Source organism: Monodelphis domestica, chromosome 2 (genome assembly GCF_027887165.1).
Source record: "Monodelphis domestica isolate mMonDom1 chromosome 2, mMonDom1.pri, whole genome shotgun sequence".
Classification (NCBI taxonomy): Eukaryota; Metazoa; Chordata; class Mammalia; order Didelphimorphia; family Didelphidae; genus Monodelphis; species Monodelphis domestica.
Genome location: NC_077228.1, coordinates 536,375,379 through 536,397,424, shown reverse-complemented (window position 1 = coordinate 536,397,424; position 22,046 = coordinate 536,375,379). Strand labels below are relative to the sequence as shown.

The 22,046-nt window shown below is 48.7% G+C and overlaps 1 protein-coding gene across 3 annotated transcripts; it reads left to right on the top strand.

The window, feature by feature from the left end:
* The first annotated feature begins 878 nt into the window (after positions 1-878).
* COPS8 (COP9 signalosome subunit 8) lies at positions 879-19,044 on the top strand. 3 transcript variants are annotated; one of them, XM_001362400.4, is made up of 8 exons: positions 879-1,131; positions 2,919-2,989; positions 5,492-5,540; positions 7,368-7,500; positions 13,900-14,007; positions 15,183-15,245; positions 16,429-16,470; positions 17,639-19,044. In XM_001362400.4, the coding sequence occupies exons 1-8, from the start codon at positions 1,051-1,053 to the stop codon at positions 17,716-17,718; spliced, it is 627 nt and encodes a 208-aa protein (XP_001362437.2). In that variant the 5' UTR covers positions 879-1,050; the 3' UTR covers positions 17,719-19,044. The 3 variants fall into 3 exon arrangements, with proteins under 3 accessions (XP_001362437.2, XP_056676070.1, XP_007486129.3); XM_056820092.1 differs by lacking the exon at positions 879-1,131 and adding an exon at positions 1,267-1,587; XM_007486067.3 differs by lacking the exon at positions 879-1,131 and adding an exon at positions 1,618-1,775.
* Positions 19,045-22,046: the final 3,002 nt, after the last annotated feature.

Below are 22,046 nucleotides of genomic sequence, written 5' to 3'. Positions count from 1 at the left end.
TGTGCAAGGTGTGACAGGCCCATCCCAGCCAGCACGCAGCGCAGCCTCCACTATCCCAGACAGCCGGATACAGATTTGTTTATCTTTTTTTTTAATAGTCCAGCCCTCCACCTGTGGGAGGGACAGTGACCTGCCCCCTGGGTAAAAAGTCTGGGGACCTCTGACACAGAGGCTCAAACCCCTCAGCAGAAGTCATCTGGGTCAGAAATGCCTCTGACTTCCGAGGGGCAGCACCCTGGGGAAATGACTGTGCTTAGAACCAGTTACAGAAGGGGAAATGAGCCCAGGTCTTCTAGCTGGTTCAGAAAACTGAGGCACCAGGAATGAATGGCAAGGGGAGCCTGGGCTGGGGTCCTTGTCCCAGTCCGAACCCCAGGGTCTCGACCAGCTCCCTGAGAGACCAAGGAGTGGGGCTGGGGGGGGGGAAGGATTTACAACTGTAAGAGGGGGCGCAGCACAGAACCCTAATTCTAGAACTGGAAGGGACCCTAGAGGGCTGGACCACACTTTCCTGCTCTAAAGTCCTGTGCACCTATCAGTTTGTGACCTTGGGCCAGTCAGCAATCCTTTTTGGGCCTCAGTTTACCCCATTTGTACTAGATGGACCCCTAGCTCTAGGGAGAGTGAGGAACAAAGGGACGAAGGCCTGGGAATCAAAGATTCGGTATCCGGGATGAGGTTCCCAGAATCTCTTCAGCCACGGCTCGCAGAGAAGTACAACAGAGTATCCAGTCCCAGTCATTGGGGCCTAACGGCCCCGTCCCAGGTATATAGAGGATCGAGTCCTCCGGGCAGAACGGCCCCGTCCTGCAGCCCGGTGGGCGGAACTCCGCGGGAGCGCCGGAAGTTAAGCTCGAGCGCACGCACATAAGCATAGCCGGAAGTTGGGGGCGTGGCCGGGACAGGGCTGGGTCGCTCAGAGCGCGTCATCCTCCGCGCGACGCCGCCTGAGGGAACCCAGGGTCGGAGGCCGGCAGCGAGCTCCGGTTCCCGGCTTGAGGCGGCGGCTACGACGAAGTAAGAGGCCCAGGCCCAGCGCAAGCGGAGAAGATGCCCGTGGCGGTGATGGCGGACAACGCCGCCTTCAGCTTCAAGAAGCTGCTGGATCAGTGCGAGAACCAGGAGCTCGAGGTACCGTCGGGGCCGCGCTTAGTGGGACAACCGGACCTGCGGACGGGAGGTGGGGGCTGGCTACCTAAGCCACGGAGTCTGCGCGAGGAGAGGGGCGCCGTTACCAGGGCAACAGAGCCGTTCCCTATGGCAGGGCCATTACTCTGCCTAGCATTTTACAGATAGGGAAATTGAGGCACGAGGAGATGTAGGCATGCTAGCGCTCAGTCTCCTCTCTTACAGATGGGGGAACTGAGGCTGGGATGGAGACGCGGCTCCTCCCGAGTCTGGTCGAGATAGTGGTATCGACCAAAGCAGGAGCCGGCCCTTATGGTGTAGTCTCCAGCTCGGATTCTGGGGACCTCCCTCCCCACCCACCCCCCGGGGGCTGGATTCATCTTCAGCGATTTTTATTCCCTTAGAACCAAGAGGGAGCCTCTTTGCGGACCTGGAGGATCCTGGAACTCCACTCTCAGAGTATGATGGTGGGGCCTCATCCTTGGTTCTAAAGGGAGAGGCAGGGTCGAGGCCAGGGGGGTTCCTCCTCCCGTTCCTTCCTTCACCTGTGATCTCCACACAGGCAGCACCCTATCTACACCTTGAGTCTACACTGTTCTAAATTGTCCTAGGAGAAGTTGCTTGAGGACACCGAGAGGCTCCCAAAGGTGCAGAGGCAGTGGCAAGAGCATTGTAAAACTCTTCCCCTCCCTCCCCTCCTCAGCGTGGTTGGGCTCGACCTGGTAAAATGGGCTGGGGTCTCTTCCTTCGCCATAGCTCCTTCCTGAGGCCAGAAGGAGACCCCTTGGGAGGGGGGAGAGAAGGTCTGAGTTGAAGCAAGACTGCCCAGCTAGACTCTGCCCACCCAACCCCCATGTTTCATAAACATGGTCACCATGTGGTGGAGGAGGGAGTTGACTGGAGTTCATAGGAGAAAGAAGAGGGAACAAACAGCCCCACAGTGCTGGGCCCAGCTCAAGGCTCTCATTTGACACTTATAACAGCCAGGGTGGTACCTGCAGTCAATGTCCCCATTTTGCAGATGAAGAAACTGAGTCAGAGGTTAAGTGACTTACCCAGGGTCTCACAGCTAGCAAATGTCTGAGGCCCGGTTTGAACTTGGATCTTACTGACCCTGGGCTCAGAACTCTATCCACTATACCACCCTGATGCCGTAGGATGGGGATCAGGCCTGGGACCATGGCTTCCCTGGTATAGAGAACTCCCACATGAGGGAACTCTCTTTGCTAATGCAAGTCAGCACCTTCTCTGCTTCTTACAGCAGGTCACAAGGTAGATCTGTGGCAGAACTGGGGGTCTCCCTACCTCTGAGACCTCCTGTCATCTACAAAAACAGGCATTAAGTTCCTTAGTTAAGTGGGAAAGCATCCCAAAAGGAGTTACACCCTCATGAGAGTGCCAGAGGTCTTTCCTCCTTAGATACTCTCCTGCATATTGTTGCGGGGGTTGTTGTTCTTTTTCAGAACATTAGAATTAATGAACATTGTGGTTAAAATGCAGTCATTTTTCCTGTGATGCCTGTTTAGTAACTTTGACAAAAGGGCAGGAAATGGGGATGGAATCTGGGGGAACTCCCCAGAAGAAACTCCTACCAGGGCAAGTTAGAACTTTTTCCTTACCTTAGTGGAGTCTCTGTACCCGTGAGAAACTCTGTGCCATGGTGGTCACTAGTCCAGGTCATAAATGCAGGCCTTCCTGGCCACCAGACTGCATCTGCACTCCACTCTGTTAAAACAATGAAAAGAGCCCATGATAGCATACATGTCTTACTTGCGTGTCGTGTTTTCTAGGCTCCTGGAGGAATCGCTACACCCCCTGTTTATGGGCAGCTCCTCGCCCTGTACTTACTACACAATGATATGTGAGTATCTGACTATGGCTAAGATCTCAGAGGTTTTCCTGGAAAGCCTTGCTACTTTTGTCAGAAGTAGTTTTGGTTTTCCTTTTAGTTAACACAAGAGTGTTTTTATGTTGAATGAATGACCTCAGCCACTTTGCAAAATGCTGCATCTTGGATCCTAAAATCTATAAAAACTGAAATGGTACAAATGATCTTATCCAGCTAGAACGCATTTTAGGTTGATTTAAGACTGTCATAATCCTCCAGAGGTAGTTTCCCCTCCATAGTAGTGGGAGTGCAGTGTCAGGGAAGCTTAGAGTGCTCTGATAAATGATTAAAACAAAGGAAAACACAGCCTGTGTTTGGCTTCTCTGTTCACTTGTTTCAATTTCATGCTTCCTCCAGCCTTCCTTGAGGCTCAACTAGTGGGTCTTCTCCAAGGATGCACCTGGCTTGATGGCCCTGCTTGTTACTTCTTTTCTTCCTCAGATTATCTTTGGTCAACTTAACTATTCACTGATTGATGTCTCTTTTCCTCCATACTACCCCCAGCCCCATAGTATTTACCCACCATAACATTGGCCAGACCAGTTGTCCTTTTTGTCCTTGAACCCCAGCGACCAGCCACCTAGCAAGTGTGACAATAAATGCTTATTCAGCTGGCCTGAATTAAAGGAACTGAAAAGGAAAAGAGCTTAAAGGTGATGACAAGTGGGCCTTTGTAGCTTGAAACCACATTATCCTCTTTAAATTAGCAGGAAAAAACCACCACCACCAAAAGGAACCTTGCCTCTGAGTTGGCCATTGCAGGTAATCCTAGAGTCCTAGTGTTAGCAGAGTGCACCTCCTCTGGCCTCTGTTTGGATATATCCCAGGACAGGAAACTCATTATGGTGCCAGACTGTCTAGTCTGTCACGGGATCAAAGGGCTGCTGCTTTTTTATTTGAAGTATTCCTAAGAGATCATAGGATTTTGAGCTGAAAGGAGCCTTAGAGGTTCTAATCTGGAGTGGTCAAACTTGTAGTGTGAGTGAACCATATTAAAATGTGATCAGGAATTGTTTAAGAAAAGAAATAAAAAGCTGGTACCCAACAGATAAATCAATACACAGCCTGCAGGGATGCCTTACTATTTGAGTTTGATACCACTGGTCTGTTCCAAACCACCAGGCCTTGCCCTACCACCACCTTTGATCCCAGAGAAAAGGGAAGCCCAGGATAGTGAAGAGACTTACCCAGGTCACACAATGTGTCAGTCACTTTCTTGTTACAAACCCCATCATCCATCTCTTCCAAAGCTGACTCTAAGATGAGTGACTCATATATTCACAGACCCCTATGAAGGCCTCTCTCACCATCTGCTTTTAGTAATGGTGCATTTACAAGTGATCTGATCATCTATGCATTCCACTCATCTGGTCTGATTGCAGAGAAAACTACTCTGAATTAGTAAACAGTCTGAAGCATGGACTCTTTTAAAGGATTTTCTATTTACTGCTTTCAAGTACATACGGTAATTCAAATTAGCTTAAGCCATTGCTAAGGGTCAGACCCAGTAGGGTGCCAACTTATATGGAGAATAAGAATGCATTTAAAATATCAGTTTACATAGAAATAAATAAATGCTCCAGAACATTTGAGAGTGGAATTTTTTCTTCTTCTCTGACTGAAACCAATCTCTTTCCTGTGGCACTCGAACACAAGATTGTCTTGAGTGACCAGTCACATTTTAGTGTATTTAAAATATGATTCTATTTATAAAGTTGATTTAAGTCTGACTTTTTAAAGAGCGTGTTTTTGATCTTGAAAGAGATGGTTGTTTGGAATTAAATAAATTCACATTATTATTTTGTAGGGTTCTTATACTGATAAGAAAAATTACTTTTATGTTCAGAAATTGTAATATATGTTCCCTTTCTAGACATACTCTGCAACTAAACCCCTTGACAAAGCCTGAAGATTTCCTTTAAATTTGTTCTTTGGAAAATTTTGGCAATGCCTTTTCTCAATTATTGCTTAATACCAAGAAAGAAGGACATTTGGTAGCAATACTTAGCTTGTATTAGGTAATATATGATTGCCATGTGGTCCTCAGGAAGTTTAAGAGCATTGGGAGTGCTCCCACACTATCCAGGAGCATCCCGGAGCCCTCACTGAGTGACCTTGGAAGTGATCAGGACATGAGGACAGCTCCTCTCCTGATGCTTTGGGTTGAGTTTATAACTTTGTTCTGGTTTCGTACTTAGAGTTAGCACCAGTTAAATTCACTTACGTTAGTAATATATTTTCTCCTGATAAAGAAGTTCTTCTAATTGTCTTTATACCCGGGGTGCTACCTCTCTTCTTCTCACCCATGCGTGTGTGAACACAAATACAAAAGTGCTTATTGAGTAGAATTCTATAAAGCTTACAAAGGCAAATTTAAATGTTCTTTTTTCCCCCATCATTCTGTAGAACTAGGATATTATACTTAATGAAGCACATTTTAATTGTTTTTTTTTCCCCTTGGGGGTTATGAATTAGGAATAATGCCCGATATCTTTGGAAAAGAATTCCTCCTGCTATCAAATCTGTAAGTAATCTCCATGTATATCTTACTCCTCTGTGAAGTTATTAAACTTTCCTTATTAAGGTAATAATCTTAGCAATTGCTTCTATTACTTAGGTTGTACTAATACTTAGCCAATTTCCTAAGTTCTCATTTCTTTGTCTCACCCCCTGTGTTCCTTTAAAGTGGTTTGAACATGCGGAAGTTGGTGAACCTTCATGGTTACAAGCAGATTTTCAGATTTCTCTAATGAAAAATAACAATCATGAGCAACATTGGAATGGTGCTTGCTGAAGGCGGGAATCAGTGTCCATAGAGGTAATCAGGGGCACAGTGGATAGAGCCTGGTGTCAGGAAGATCTGAGTTCAAAACTTCCCTCAAATACTTAAGCAAGCCACTAAATCTCTTTCTTCCTCAGTTATCTTAACTGAAGAATGGGGATAATAACAGAACAGCATTTACCATTCAAGTGAGATTGTATTTGTAAAGTACTTAATATAGTGCTTGGCACATAGTAGGTACTATTAAGAGACTTGTTCCTTCTTTCCCTCTTTCCCATATGAACATTTTACTTGCATGGTGTGCCATAAATGAAAGAAACAACAGTTTCTCACTGATCAAATGACCTTACGTGTTTTCAAACATTTCCTCTTCTAATGGTCCTGACAGCAAGTCCTAGTGCAGATTCAGCAGCTCAGATAAATGGGGCCAAGGTCTGGGATTGTGTTATGTTACCCCCTGAAGGACTCCTCATTTGCCATGAGGACAGTGAAGATTCTCCAGGTCCGTGATAGTGAATCTGTGCACATATGCCAAATACTGCATGCAGAGACCTTTCTGTGGTCTCTGCTGAGCCCCAGGCCTACCTTCCTCCCCAGCATGAGCCAGCTGGGAGCCTGGCCCCATCCTCCAATGCAGGGGGCAGGGCACTGTATGCAGTCTGGAGGGGGTGGGGCATGGGCACAGGGTCCCTAAAATGTTCACCGTCACTGGCCCAAGTGATAGCAACAGAGTGGAAGCCACTTGGGGCAGCTCCATCCTGACAGCCGAGACTTGGAAGGGGTTTAGCACACCATAACCATATTGATAGAATATTCTTGGCCAGTGGTTTTTTCACACTCAGGGTTAGCAAGGTTAGGATGTGGCCAACAATAGACATCTCTACACTGTGATATAATCTTACAAAGAGTTTTTTAGAATGACTTTGGATAGCTCAATACATTCTGCTTATTAGCTATTATCAAAACAGACTTTGAGTTTAGAATGTCACATAAACAAGTCTTGGTTCTGTAGTGACGGGTCAGTTTTAATTCGCCAACACTCTTTTTTTCCCCATGATATCCGTGCAGTAAATGTTTCATGTGTGTAGCATTGTCACAAGTGTCCTTGTTGGATTTTTAGGCTACTGATTTGTGCTTATGCTTGAATCTTTAGCTTTGAAAACCTTTACCTAGAGCAATGTCAGACATCCTAGGGCGGATCTGTTTGGTTTTCAAATCCTTCTCATTTTTTGAATTAGACAGTGTTCCAGGACAGTGGAGTCAAACATGAGGCCAAAGAGCCCCAGGCAGCTGTAGCACTCCTGCGTGTGGTCCAAACCAGATTAAAGTGTCATGGGGAAATAGTTAACCAAATAAATAAAAGTAACAATTAAACATGGGTCATATTTTAAAACCGAGTCAGCACGTGGCCCACAAGTGACTACCATTTGTGTTTGAAAGCTCTTCGTATAGTCCTCTATAGCCATTTTTGCCCATCGTTAACAGTGTTCTCTTTCAAGGCAGAGACACTGTGGGAAGTAGATGAGGTGGAGACGTCAAGTGTAGTGAAGGTTTCTCTTTCTATTGCAGGCAAATTCAGAGCTTGGGGGCATCTGGTCAGTAGGTCAACGAATCTGGCAGAGAGATTTCCCAGGAATCTATACAACCATCAGCTCACATCAGTGGTCTGAGACCATTCAGCCCATCATGGAAGCGCTCAGAGGTATGGCATTAATTTGGCTGAGGAATCAAAGTCTATGAACCTTCCTCCTTAATGGTTTTTAAACTTTCAGTAGGAGAGTGATCTTTTCTAAAGTAAAGAAGACTGTTTTCAAAGGGACCTAACTTGGGATCATGACACCAGATTCAATTCAGATCATTCATAGTGTAGGCAGCAGAATCAAAGCTCCATTTACCATCTAGCAACACTTGGGCTGAAATGTTCTTCTGCTCTGTTTTTTAAACCCTTACCTTTTGTCTTGGAATCTATACTGTGTATTGGTTCCAGGGCAGAAAAGTGGTAAGGGGCTGGGCAAATGAAGTCATTTGCCAGACTTCGTATAGCTAGGAAATGTCTGGGGCTAGATTTTAATTCAGGGCCTCTCATCTAGACTTGGCTCCCAATCAACTCAGCCACTTAGCTGCCCCTGGATTGAAATGTTCTTGAAATACCCTTCATGTTTTGTTTTTACTATAAAAATGGGAGGAGGGGGGCTGAGTGGATTGAGAGCCAGGCCTAGAAATGGGAGGTCCTCGGTTCAAATGTGGCCTCACTTACTAACTGTGTGACCCTGGGCAAATCACTTAACCCCCATTGCCTAGCCCTTGCCACTCTTCTGCCTTGGAACCAATACCACGTATTGATTCTAAGATGAAAGGTAAGGGTTTTAAGGTGTTTTTTTTTTTTTTAAAACCCTTACCTTCCATCTTGGAGTCAATACTGTGTATTGGCTCCAAGGCAGAAGAGTGGTAAGGGCTAGGCAATGGGGGTCAAGTGACTTGCCCAGGGTCACACAGCTAGAAAGTGGCTGAGGCCGGATTTGAACCTAGGACCTCCCATCTCTAGGCCTGGTTCTCCATCCACTGAGCTACCCAGCTGCCCCCAAGGGTTTTAAGTTTTAAAAAAGCCCAGGGTGGGGTGGGGGTGAGTTTGTTTGTTTTAATATGACACTTTAGGGACTAAGGAATTGTCACAGATATTCAGGTTTATTGATCTGTTTTAGAGCAGGGGCCAGCCATACTATGGCCTTTTGCATCTCCATTTTGGCATTTGCCAAATGAGTGAACCTTCTAAATGTTCCTGAGATTGTGCGTGTAAGCTGGAATGGTGGGCCCAGGGTCACACAGCTGGCCAAGGTCAGAGCACTATATTGGCTTGACTAGTAAGAGGTAGAGGCCCAATATGAGCCCCGATATTCACATCTCCTCTTCTGTCATCCCTGCGATGTCCTTGTCATTCATGCTCAAGCCCTTTATAAAGACCACTTTAATCCTACAATCATAGAATTTTTAGAGCTTCAAAGGGCCTTAGAAATCATCCAGTCCACCCCCTTCCCTTTAAAGATGACAAGTCAAAGACCCCAAGGGTTAAATGATTTGCCCTGGCATTCTTTGATATCTCTTCCCTTTCTCCTGTCACTCTGTGTGATTCATCCCTGCCAGTTACTCTATTAGATGCATTCTAGTCCGCAGTGGAGTAGCCTGACTAGACAAAGCTCTTGCGGGATGCTCCTTGGGAAAAAGTGGCTCCACCGAGAGCTTTCCTGGGCTCAGCCTCATTCTCCTCATTGTAGAATGCCAGGCCACTGGTCAGGGGCCTCTGTCCTTTGGGAGACCGCACTCTAGATTGTGTGAGGTTCCATTCCAGTGCTCTGTGCAGGACTCTGTACAGTAGGTACTCCATAAATGCTTACTGAGTCAGCAGTGACTTGGATGCTGTTTGGGCCAACAGGCAGCTATCCAGTGTTCAAATGCATTAACTGAAAGTCTTGTGTTTTTGCTTGTCGATGGGTTACATTGAGAAGGAGAATGATCAGTCTTAGTCCCTACTCCCTCCGAGCTTTTAGTCCATTTGTTTTATATGAAATAAAGACTGGGATACAATGAGAGAGGAGTTAACTAACCCTGGACTCTAGGACTAACTCTCTAAGCAGTGCCAAGTGAACAAGGAAAGGAACTGGCCTGGCCAGAAGCTAGAAGGTTAGTGCAGGAATAGCAGCCTGAGAGAGCAAAAGCCTAGTCAGGGGCCCCTGCAGTGACCCAGAGAAGGATTTGTCGGTTGAGAACAGTTTGAAGGAAAGCTTCAGACTTGGTGACTCAACTCGCCACGGGTCCCACAAAGGATGAGAGGAAACTTTTTTTTTCCCATTGAGGACCTCTGACCTTCAGATAAAATCAGCCACTTTAAAAATATCTTTATCTTTTTCTTCTGGATCAATATAAAAGGTTCAACACGCTCGATTTTTTTAATTAAAAGAGGGAATAGAAAAGCCTTTCCAAGTTCTGATAAACTGCCCCTTGGTTCAGTTGAGACATTTTTTTTGGTGGTGATAACAGAGAAGAGAAAAACGAATAGTAAGGTGGTTGGACTGTGGAGGAAAATGCCCATGCCAATGCCCATAAGGATGGACAGAAAGCAATGGAAAAGATGGATCAGCTTAGAAACAGAAGAGGAGAATCCGAATCCATAAGTTGAGAACAGAAAGGACTTTTAAAAATTGTCTTATCTTTGGCCAGGGCCACTTATTCCCTGTGCAGAGTACAGATTCTCCAAAAAGGCAGGTATGTCACGATTGTGCCTGGTCAGTGTCTCCTGGGTCCTTAAGGACCTCTCCTCTCCTCTCCTCATTGGTCTCTGGCCTTCTACCTGGTTTTGTGCCGGGCATTTGGCAGGGTCCTCCAGCCACAAGCTGGACTCAATTCTGTTCCTCACAATATCACTGAGAGGATGGAGAGAGCTTCCACCCTGATCCATCGAGGCTCTTGACCCATGTCCAGTGTTCACCAGGATAGCCTGTGCCCACTTTGTATGGGCAGAGGGTAGAGGACTAATACTTGAGTCATCTCCTGCCCGCTTTGAATCAGTAGCCTCTGAGGTGCTACGGGCACTCCTGGGAAGGGTCAAGTACAGGTATTGACTGAGTCTAACTCCTGCCAAGAGGCTGCGTTAACCATTCATCCTGGGTCTGGCATCATGTTCAGTATTGCACAGTGCGGTACCCACAGGGATTCCGATGTGGAAGTTTGTGTCTTCTGCCAGAAGGGAGTCCCTGATTTGGGCCCTTGTGTTGGGAAGGAGTTCCCACTTTCACTGCCTTACACTGTAGCCCTGCCCGTGTGGCACCTTGACTCACATTGTCCAAGAGAGTCCAAGGCCTTGTCCACTGTGCCCTGCGCAGCCAGCCCTCATTTGCAGTTCCCTTGTCAGGCTTCTTGGGCAGCAGACCTTCCCGCCCCATCCCAGGGACTCGCTCTCTTCCTCTCCTCCCTTCCAGGCTTTCATTTTCTCTATAAAGATCATTCCTACATTTGTCCCCTCCCCAACTTCACCCTGCGCTTCACGTGTGTGCTTCCAGCTGCCTCTGGGATGTCTCCACCTGGGGGTGGCCCGTGCCCCCCAAGGCCCACGTGCCAGCTTTCTTTCCCAGGCATCAGTGACATGCTATCTCTCCAGGGCACAGAGCAGGTTCTCGTGTGCATTAATAGAAGGAGTTTACTAAAGGAGTTCTCCGTAAACCTCTGAGATCATGGGGTCTGGACCCTTCTTGCTTGTGGGCTGTTCCTGCTGCTCATGCTCTCCTGGTCCTTCCTCTCCTAGGGGTCTTGTCTCTCTTTTCACAGAGACCCTGCCCAGAAGATCCATCAAGGCCCTAAGGACCTTCCTTTGGCTTTTCGGGCGGGGTTGGTGCAGCCCTTGGGCTCTGCCTGCTGGCTCTCTTTCCACAGTGTGGAGAAGCCAACTCAGCTTCCAGTCACGCACATCCCCAACAATGTTTGTGCCTCTTGTGAGACTGAAAAGTGGCAAAGGCTTTGGCCAGGGCCAGCTCCCTTGGGCAGCTGACCAGTCAAGTGGTGGGGAGGGATAGAAGCCTGCCTTTGAGGGCCTAAGAAAGGAGTGAATGGAATGGAGAACCGAGGCACGAGGGGTTGGGGACGATTCTAAGAAGAGGAACACGAAGGGGCTGGCCAGGCAAAGCTGAGCTTTCCTTTGAAAGCAGGGAATTGGAGGAAGGCCCCCTTGAGCCTGGGCAAGGTGCTCACCCAGAAAATGCAGGGGGTCAATTTTCAACGATGAATGCTTGAGGCCAAAAGGATGAGAAAAGACCCATATTGACAATGACATGTTCAGTCCAGCATTAGTGAAGCATTAGTTTGAGGAACACAGAGACAAACTGAACCCGCCCCTGCCCTCGAGAAGCTTCTGCTCCTCGGGAGGATTCACATGCACATTTATATGAAGTAGATGAAAGGGAGGGAAGGAAGGGTGTGCGCAGCCAGGAGTGGGAGGTTTCAGCCCACGCAAAGGCCCGGCAATGCCTTGTCTGAGGTGAGGAGGGGCAGGAAGAGTCCAGAGTGGAAGTACAACTGCCTGGGGGAGCCCCATGGGGAGAGACACCCCCCCACCCCACCCAGAGCTACCAGTACCCTGGAAGCCCTGGAGGGTCCAGGCCACTCGGCCTTTGTCTTGGTGTTCCTGGTGCTTAGATATCTCTAGCTTAGGGTCAGCGGGATAGTAGATTGGATCCCCTTGCCTGGGCCATCCACTTCTCCCCCTTTGGGGACACCTTCTTTTGGCAACAGGCAAGCGGCATATTCACAGCGTCCTTCCCTTCGCCCTCCATGATCCTTGCCCACAGAGGGACGGAGCCATGCCTACCTTAGAGGAAAATTGGCATTAAAAGCTGGGCCTTTATTTCAAGAACTCTGCTCTTGTCCAAAGCTGAGCCAGGCCTTGCTCTTCAGTTAATTCTGGTCTCCAGGCGTTGATCACTTATGGGAGTAGCATCTCTCCTTACTCTGATCACCATAAAGTGAGCTTATCTGCATCTTGGCCCTTGTACCCCCTCCCTTTGGGCAGTGCCCTTCACCTCCGCGCACACTCACCTCCTGGACTCAGGCAAGGCTGATCTAAAGGTGGATTCAGACGAAGGTTTGATTCTTCCCTGCCTCTCTCCACCCCCACCGTTTCTGTGGCAGGGAACCATGTTGGACCAAGGGCCCTCGTCACCAGGTGTCTGGCCTAGCACTGATGGCCCAGGCAAGCCTCTCTGTCCTTATCCAGGCTGCTCTGCAGTTGCTGGTTGGCCGCCCCTGGAAGCCTTTCCAGCCTGAGGAGCCTGGGCCCACTTTAGCTTTATTTCTGGTGGCCCTTGAAAGCCATGAAGTGGTGTGGGAGGGAGCTGACCCCTTCCAACCAGGTTACTCCCTGGGCCACCTGCACCACAGGCATGCCTGTCTCCCTCCTTTGTGCCAGTACCAGAGCCTGTCTATCAGGACCTGAGCTGGAGAAGGCAAGGGGGCAGCAGCAACTCCGACCCTCCAGTCCTCCCTGTTGCCCAGACTGGTCAGGAGAGGGGCCACTGTGGCTTGGTGCCCATGTGGTGCCACTTGGAAGCTTGGGCTGGAGTAGGGAGAGGACTGTCTTCTGAACAGAGGAACTCAGCATCATTTCTTTTTTTAATGAATTAATTTAGAATATTTTCCCATGGTTCCATGGTTCATGTTCTTTCCCTCTCCCCCTCCCACCCCCTTCCCATAGCCAATGCACAATTCTGCTGGGTTTTATATGTGTAACTGATCAAGACCTATTTCCATATTATTGGTATTGATCGCTTACAGTCTCCAGCCCCAGTCACATCCTCATCGACCCATGTGATCAAGCAGGTGTTTTTCTTCTGCATTTCTGCTCCCACAGTTCTTTCTCTGAATGTGGATAATGTTCTTTTTCACAAGTCCCTCAGAATTGTTCAGGATCACTGCATTGCCACTAATGGAGAAGTCCGTTACGTTCGATTGTACCACAGTGTATCTCTCTGTGTACAATGTTCTCCTCTCACTCTGCATCACTTCCTGGAGGTTGTTCCAGTCTCTGTGGAATTCCTCCACTTTGTTATTCCTTTGAGCACAATAGTATTCCATCACCAACATGTACCACAATGTGTTCAGCCATTCCCCGATTGAAGGGCATCCCCTCGTTTTCCAATTTTTGGCCACCACAAACTGCACAGCTATGAATATTCTTGTACAAGTCTTTTTCCTCATTATGTCTTTGGGGTACAGACCCAGCAGTGCTATGGATGGATCAAAGGGCAGAGAGTCTTTTAGCACCCTTTGGGCAGAGTTCCAAATTTTGGCATCGTTTCTCTTAAATTATGCAGGTGTGTCTTCATGTGAAATGCTTTTTCCTTTCCATATTGGTTTCTGCAGTCTCATACAATAAATCTTTGAGATTGGTAGGACAGGTAAAGCCAATCCACAGGCAGTCTCCCTGAGGACCCAGAAAGATGAAAGGCCCTGGGGAGACTGACAGCTGGCTTCAGCCTCTTTGCTGTGGCTAAGTGGGGAAGAGCCCTGGAATGGCTGTTTTGTGGGGTGGTCAGTCTTCTTTCTTTTCTGTTACTAGATGCCACCAGAAGGCGAGCCTTTGCACTGGTCTCTCAGGCGTACACCTCGATCATCGCTGATGATTTTGCAGCGTTTGTCGGACTTCCTGTGGAAGAAGCTGTGAAAGGTAAGCCATCCTGCTGTCCACAGATTAAACACCACCGCTGGCCCTTTGGGCCTTTTGTGGGCGCCTTACAGGGATCTCTGACGCTGGGCTGACTAGGGAGGTGCCTTCTTCCTGCCCAGAGCCCCGTCCTCATCCCTTCTGCTATGATTCCCAGACACCATATTAGCCATGTCCTTCCCTCCCCCATCTCTGCCTTGGACTCTCTTCTCTGGATCAGGCTCTCTTGTACCTTTGGGCCGGCCTTCTCTCTCTCTGTTTTCCTGTGGCTTTGGCTTACATTAGCCAGCTGGAAATATCATTAGATGGTATTTCACTCCTCTTCCTCTGTCTGGCACATTCCTCTCTTACTCATCCCCATTGAGAGAAATAAGCCACCCTTGAGGCCTCTTGTCTAGAGGCCTGGGATGTGCATAAGAAAGCAGGACTGGCCTGAGAGCCTGGGGCTCAGGTGAATCTGACTCCTGCTAATGGGACAGGAGAAGCAGTCACCAAAACCTAAAAACTCACTTTTTTACCCCAAGTACACAGCTTAGCTTTGTTGTTTTTTCCTAAAAAGAAAATTCATGCCACGTGACCCTGGGCAAGTCATTTAACTCTCATTGCCTCACCCTTACTATTCTCCTGCTGTGGACCAAGTAAGACAGAAGATGAGGGTTAAAAAAGGAGAAACTTCATGTTACCCTTGAATTAAAAAAAAAAAGGCAGCGTGAATTAATGTAATAGAATCATTTTGTGAACATGTTTCCTTTTCAAAATGAGATCCATCTTCATTCACTGTGATAGGATTATTGTGATCATAACCGCCTTTAGGCAGCATCTGTGTGACGTTTGGCTTCTACCCTGTAGAAAAATCCTTATTTGTGAGCGCTAGATAAAAGGGGTGCGAGCCAGACCCGGGGGGGTGGGGGGTGGAGAGTTCAGATCCTGCCTCATACGGCGGGTGTGGCCCAGCCGACCCCATCCCTGGGAGCAGTCTTCTCTTCTGTAAAATGGAGGCGGGTGGTGGTGAGGGCGCAGCGAGATCCTTGTCACACACCAGCCATCGTTATTCCTGGTAAGAGGCCAGAAGACGGGACAGAATTCGGTTGTCTGTGGAGAGGGGGCTCCCGCTGCTTGGGGGCAGGGCCTCTCCTGCCGCTTCTCTGGCTCTTACCCATCTCCCTGATCTCTCGCAGGGGTCTTAGAGCAAGGCTGGCAAGCCGACTCCACCACGAGGATGGTGATGCCCAAGAAGCCAGGTAGGTGGCGCTGTTGCTCCACGGCCAGGCCTCGGCCTCCATTTACAAGGCACTCGCTTCTCGGCCCTCGTCTGCTTACAAAATGGACGGGATTCAACGGGCCTGACCCAGAGGCAGGAACTCAGACTAGAGCCTGTCGCTTCAGCGTTCTCCTTCCTCCCCTTGAGGAATTGGTGGCATCGCAGCCGCCCTGGCAAGGCCCCGGGGCCCAGAGGTGCCCGAGGGCGGCTGGAGGAGGCTCCGGGCTCCCGCTCTGACGGGAGAGTGACTGCCCGGCCCCTGTCCTCGGGATAGACATGCGGGCCAGTGTAGGGTCCACGAGGGCCGGCCTTGCTGGCCAGCGAGGGGAGGAAAGAGAACTTCCACCAAATCGTGTGTAAGAGAAGGTGCAGCTGGGGGGGTGGGCAGAGCCAGTTGGGAAGGCTCTGGCGGGTGCCTGTTGCTCCAGGTTCCCTTAGCCGGCCCTCGCGGGAGGGAGGTCGGCGTCAGTCTCGACGTCGCTTCCTGACTTGAAGGGTCTTCATCTCAGGTTTGACAAGCCAGAAAGCTCATTCCAGTAGGCGTGAGAGGCCAGGGACGAGAGTGAGCAGAGTTCAGACCACGTTGGGCCTGGCCAGCAGAACCTTCTTCCTTCTCTGGGTCGCTGTGACCCTGGAAGCAGACCCCCTCCAGCAGGGCCTGCTCCTGGGCCGCCAGCTCAGATGAAGGTGTCGATGGCGGCCTTATCAGACTCATAACCGCCACCGAGACGGCCGAGGTTGCTGTGACAGGCCACAACGTTGGGCCAAATTGAGGGAAAAGAAACTAAAAGGGGATAAATGTAAAGTCTTGCCCTCTGGTTCAAACTGTCAACCTCACAGGTGTGTTGGTTGTGAGGCCACCCCTGGACGAGGGGGTGAAGATTTGACTTGATGGGCTCCATTGATGGCCCAAAAAGTTAATGGGGCCCGAGGCCGGAGTGACGCTTGAGGAGAGGAGGAAATGCTGCGCTCCTTGACCTCCGGCCCCGTCTAGCTCCTCCCAAACACGGCACAAAATGGGCATTCCTGGGCCTTCTAACTTGCCCGTCACTAGTGGTAGTGGGCATTCTTTAGAGACTTGTCAATCAATTGGAAAAATCTATTTTGTATGGCTTTTGTGGGAAAAACACTTTAACAACTGTTTTGGCTTTACTTCTCTGCAGGTTCCCTGGATGTTTCCTTTAACAGATTTATTCCTTTATCAGGTTTGTATTTTCAATGGGTTTATGCTCAAGAAACATATTGCTGATAAATTTTTTAGTGTTTATTCTTAAGACTTTATTGTTTTTCAGTCATTTTAGTCGTGTCTGGCTCTGTGACCCCTTCTGGGATTATCTTGGCACAGATACTGAAGTGGTTGCCATTTCCTTCTCTGGTTCATTTGACAGATGAGGAAACTGAGGCATTGTGCTTGGAAATTATGCCCATGATCACATAGCTAGTGAGATTAGACTTGAATTCGGGCCTTCCTGCCTTGAGGCCCAGCACTCTGTACACTGTGCCACCTTGCTGCCAAATATTTCATTGTAGACTGAGCTAGAAAACGACAGTTCCCACATGACCTTTATTGTTTTCATGGGCAGTCCCCTGCCCCTGATTACCTTCAGATGGTCTGGGATGGGCCTTCTCTGTTTGGGGCTAGCTTGTTTGACCCCTGGGATAGGCAGGTGCACCTTGTAGTTGTGTTCCTATAGGACCCCCCTGGTCTAACGTGGTGGTCGTAGAAGACAGCTGCAGGGACCAAGACCCTCCCCTAATGAAGCAGTGACCAAATGTTAGTGGAGATTCTTTTTCCCCTTTGGCGGATCAGTGATCCTTGTCTTAGGTTGGTGAGGCTCTGCCAGGAGACCTTTGGTGCCTTGAGGGTCCTCGCTCTGGCCTCTTGTATGTTGTTGGCCTCCTCTGTGCCCCTCTTTGCATTGAAGTTAGAGGATTTGAGGAGATGGTGCTGCCCTCTGCGGGCCTTGAAAGGAGGGATGTCTGGTAGCAGCAATAATGCCGGCACCATTCCTGTCGCTCACAGAGCACCCGAAGGCTGCTTGCTCCTTTCTTGGCTTTCCCAGGACTGACCCGGCAGCTGGCCTTCCATTTCGCTGCCTCCTCAGTATTTTTTTTTGTTCAGTGAGAGGGGAAGGAAAAAAGAAAAACGTTTCAAAACCCAGCAACCCCACTTGTTCTTATTTGTTCACTAAATCGCTCTAAAGACAGAGTGGATTCAGTTATCCTGGCCCTCTCAGCCTTCCCAGTGATCTCTATCAAGTAAGTCGCAGCTCAGAGAGGTCTTCAGGTTCGAGGCTGGGGGATCAGAAGTGGGGCTGCCCGTCTCCGTGCCTCTTCGGCTGTATTTACATCTGCTCTTGTTTTTGTGAACAGAACCTGCTCCTGTTCCACCCATCCCCAACGAACAGCAGTTAGCCAGATTGACTGACTACGTGGCTTTTCTTGAAAATTGACTCGTCATCGTCTTCTTTTTTGTTCAAGATCAAACCTGGGAATCCTGTGACCATTTGGAAAAGCAACATTTTTTTGGGTTCTGTTGGTTGAAGCGCCCCGACATTCTTTATTAGAACATGGGATAAAATACATACGTTAGTTACATCTTTTTGGTCCTTAAACATCGTGCTGAATTCACCATTGAACGGCTTCTTAGTCCCATAATATTTATTCCTTTGGAGTACAACAGTATTAAGTGCTTGGGTTTTATTCTGTAGTGATTCCTGGTGGGGAATATACCATTCTTCAGTGGATTTAAAACACAGTAGTAAGTCGGCAAAGACAATGATCTCTTTAGTAGCAGACTGGCTTAAATCTCAGCTCTTCTCTGCTCCTGTTTTCAGGGCACCCACTGCGGGCAGTGAGGAACATGCCCCAAGAGGACAGAAGGGGCTCAGGAAGGGGCCAGGAAAGAGGGCGGCCTCCTCGGAGAAGCAGGGAGGGTGCTGGCCAAGAGGTGTGTGCTTACATCAGAGCCATCCGTCAAAATAAGGGCAATGATGGTCTAGAACCTGTTCCCCGGGTGGCCTGATGGGGCCTCCTCTTGACAGCCTCCTCCCGAATGCTCTGGGGGGCCTTGGGCACTTGGTGTGGGGGAGATGCGTTACTTGTAGTTTCACAAGGAAAGGAGAGCAGTGGTTCTGGAGGCCCGCTTGGAACTTCTGTTGTCGTGCCTCGGCTCCTCTCCGCTCCTCAGTCCTCGGGGTCTGTGGCCTGGCGCCAAGGACCACGTGGGCTGGGCCTTTGCTGAATGTCTTTGCTGGTCATGCCGACTTCCTAGGAAGCTGCTTAAAAAGAGGACGTTACCCAGGGGAGGGGACGGATGCCGCACTGCTCGGCTCCCAGAACCTGTTCTTGAATTCTGAGTGTGCTCTTGGCTCCCTGTTAGGACGGCAGCAACCTGGATGACCTTTGCGATTCGATGGCAAAATAGAATATTGCAAATTGATGAGCGACGGGGGTGGGACAGGAATGGCTTCCCCTTTTCCTGCTGGTGAATGGCATTTACTGAGTACTTTTTCTTTTGGAGGTTTCTTTCATTCACGAGACTGGTAGATCCTGATATTTGTAGTAAGGTTTCCCTCAGTGCACTGTACTACTGTACATTTTGGTTGTCTTTGGAAGGGTCCTGAATTGTGCACTGTGCTTTTAAAAGTCAATTAAACATGAGTGACAGTTAATCTCTCATAGGATATTTATTTGAACCCATTGAAATCCTGGAGCTTTTTATCTGTGTTGAAGGAAATGTAATTGCGGTGACATTAAATATGTTTACATGAAGCCTCTCTGGATGTACATTTTGGTTTTTGAAAAGAGATCCAAGCTCTACGATTTCCATCACCTTCCCAGGAAGTCGGTGAAGGAGAAGGTAAAATACATGGGATCTGAGCCCAGGGAGCCGTCCCGGGAAAGGTTTGGCTTTGTTTGTTTTCCAGAGGCATCGAGCACCCTTTCACAGACGCCCTCAGCTTTCAGAAAAGGCGTTTGTTGACATCTGCCAGTGGGCTTGATCCAGCCTTTGAAATCCCTGGCCTTTTTGATGAAAGGGACAAGGCATAGAGGCAGGCATTAGTAGTCACGGCTGAGAAAGGCCTGGTTGGGCGACTGACTTTAAATGGTCTTATAATAGGGATGATCTTGTTAAAATGGTAGAAATGATCATATTAGCTAACTTAGGCTGTGGACTGTGTGCCAGACTCTGTTTTACAGTTTTTATCCCATCGGATCCTCACAACCATCCTGGGAGAAAGAAGGAGGTCGAAGTGCTGATGAAAATTAGAGGGAGATGATGGTCAACCGAGAGGGCCAAGGAAAACCCTTTTGAGTGTCTAAGAGAGGTGGGTGACTTGGAGTCCAAAAGCCCAAGTTTGAATCCTGCCCCTGACACCACCTATGTGAATGTGGACGAGTCACTGAACCTCGCACCCCTCAGTTTCCTCACCTCTGAAGTGGGGGTTATCCACACTGACCTCACACAGAGTTGGTGCGAGGCGTCAGTAAGGTAGAAATAAAGTCTTTTGTGCTAACAAACTGTTCTCATCCACCCCTTCCTCCAGAAGTCTTTACCTCTCTGGGGTAGGACCTACCCCAAATTACCAAAGGGTTTATGGCCTTCTGGTTATCCCTAGCAGGTTTAACTTGCCTGAGATGATTTACTTGGGCGTGCCCCTGTGCCTACTATAACTTCTTGGAGCCCCAGTGGGGAGCTGGGTGCCAGGTGAACCCCAAAGGTGGATGAGCTGCTCTGAAAAGAGCTCAGAACTTCCCCCCCGCGTCAATCAGTGAGCCTTGAATTTAAGCCTCAGTTTCTAGAAGAACCTTTGGAGATGTCTATGGCCAATGGATGGTGGCCTCATAAGATTCCCTTTTGTGGTTCCTCAGAAGCAGGATGGAGAGAGCCCTTGGCCTAAGCCAGGCACACCAGACTTCAAATGTGGCTTCAAGCTTTACCAGCTGGATTCATTCTTCATGTTGCTAGGCCAGATTTTTTGTTTTGTTCTCTGGAGAGGGAGGTGTGAGCCCATCAGAGAGCCATTGTAGTATCCTGGATTCAGTGGGCACACTGTCGCTGAGTCCTCACCCTCTGCGGAGAGCCCTCGGCACCCAGGAGGAGCTAATGTGTGTCTCCCTGTTGGATGCCTTGCTAGGTTCAGGGGCGCACCAGGATCATTGAACCGACTTCAAGTCCTTCATCAAAGACCGATGTGTGTTAGGCAAATACAGAAAGTGATGAAAATCGACGGTGTGGCGTCTGTCCAGTTTTTCTCTATAATACAACCCGAGTACTTCATTGAGTCTAAGATTCCCAGCACCCCAAGCATGGGAAGACTTCCCCGGCAGAATGGATGATGAAAACAGTTTGTCCCAAGGGCCATGATGGAAGCAGGCACCATGAACTGCTTAGAGCTTGGTCAGATGTGGAAGACACCAAGGTTGTCCACTGCATCCTGGGCCATCTCCTGACTTGTTTTACCATTGAGGCTGAAGGCCCCATCCAACTGCCTCATTTAAATCCAATTTATGATCACATCGAAGCCCAAAGTCAGCCCATTTGCAGAAAGAAATTGAGATTCCCCTGGCTTAAAATTAGTTCTTGAGTGAGCTATTAATAGTCTTCCATCTAAGATAAGACAGCAAAAAGACTGACTTTGACATCGACTCATAACCAGCAATAAGACCTCAGAGACCTCAGAGGCTTTAAATGCCAGGCCTGATTTTTTTACCCTGATTTTCTCATAAAGTGATGGTGCAGAGTAATCACCATATTGGGAAGGAGAAGAATTTGAAGCTTGTCTATAACCAAATTTGTGAATGCTTGTTGAACACTGAGAGGCCTATTCAAGGATTTGAAAAGGATAATTTAGGGCAACAGATGGATGTAGAAATAAAAGCCAGAAAGGGCCTCCTGCCTCACCTATGGCCTTGCCAAAACCTGTAGGGCACCCTCTTTCCCATCTCTCATACCAGATGGCTGCTGGGAAGCAGTTTGGAATTCTGTGAAGAAAGTGGCTGAAGTATCCACAAGTTGTGACTCAGAGATTCCCTGCTAAATACATGCCAAGAAGTCAGTGGCAAAAAGGAAGGGCTGCTCCCAAGAAGATGGCTGTCATTTTCTCAGTGTTCCCGGAGTTCTATTTTGTTCTACATCCCAGACCTGCATCCTCCAAGGGCCAAACAATCTCACCCCAGGCAGGTCCCATAAAGAGAATGCCTCATTTTCTAGGCATGGACCACAAGCCAAGAGAGGCACAGAATTCCCTCCAAATGTAGCTGGACCCATTGACAGTAAACACCGATCGGTCACCCAATGGGAATACAAGGAGAGACCCAGAACTGCTGGAAGGATAAAGTGAGGTCACATCTGTAAAGACACTTAAATGCTGCCTTCATCTCTGCCTCCTGGTGTGGAGGGAATTTCTTCCCACATGGGTGATCTGCTGTGCTTTGACATCAGGCCTCCCCAAATCCTCCAGTTGTGTCCGCCCTTCCCCTGCCTTGGAACCTCTTAAATACCCCTGACCACAGCCCAGATTTCTTAGCCCTACATCTGAGACTTTCATACATTCCCCCCTGCTGTATCCTGCTGTCTACGTGAACTGTTGCCTCCTCCGTAGTCTTCTTTGCTTCCTCTGCCCATCTCGATGTTTCCCAAATCCAAGCCTTTATCCATGCTCTTTCCATTGCCCCAGTCAGTCGATGCTGGGATATTTGCCCTTTGCCCCCTTTCCAAACTCAGTCTGGGGAAATCAGGCATGTGTATCTGCCTCCAAAAAGTAGAATCATGATG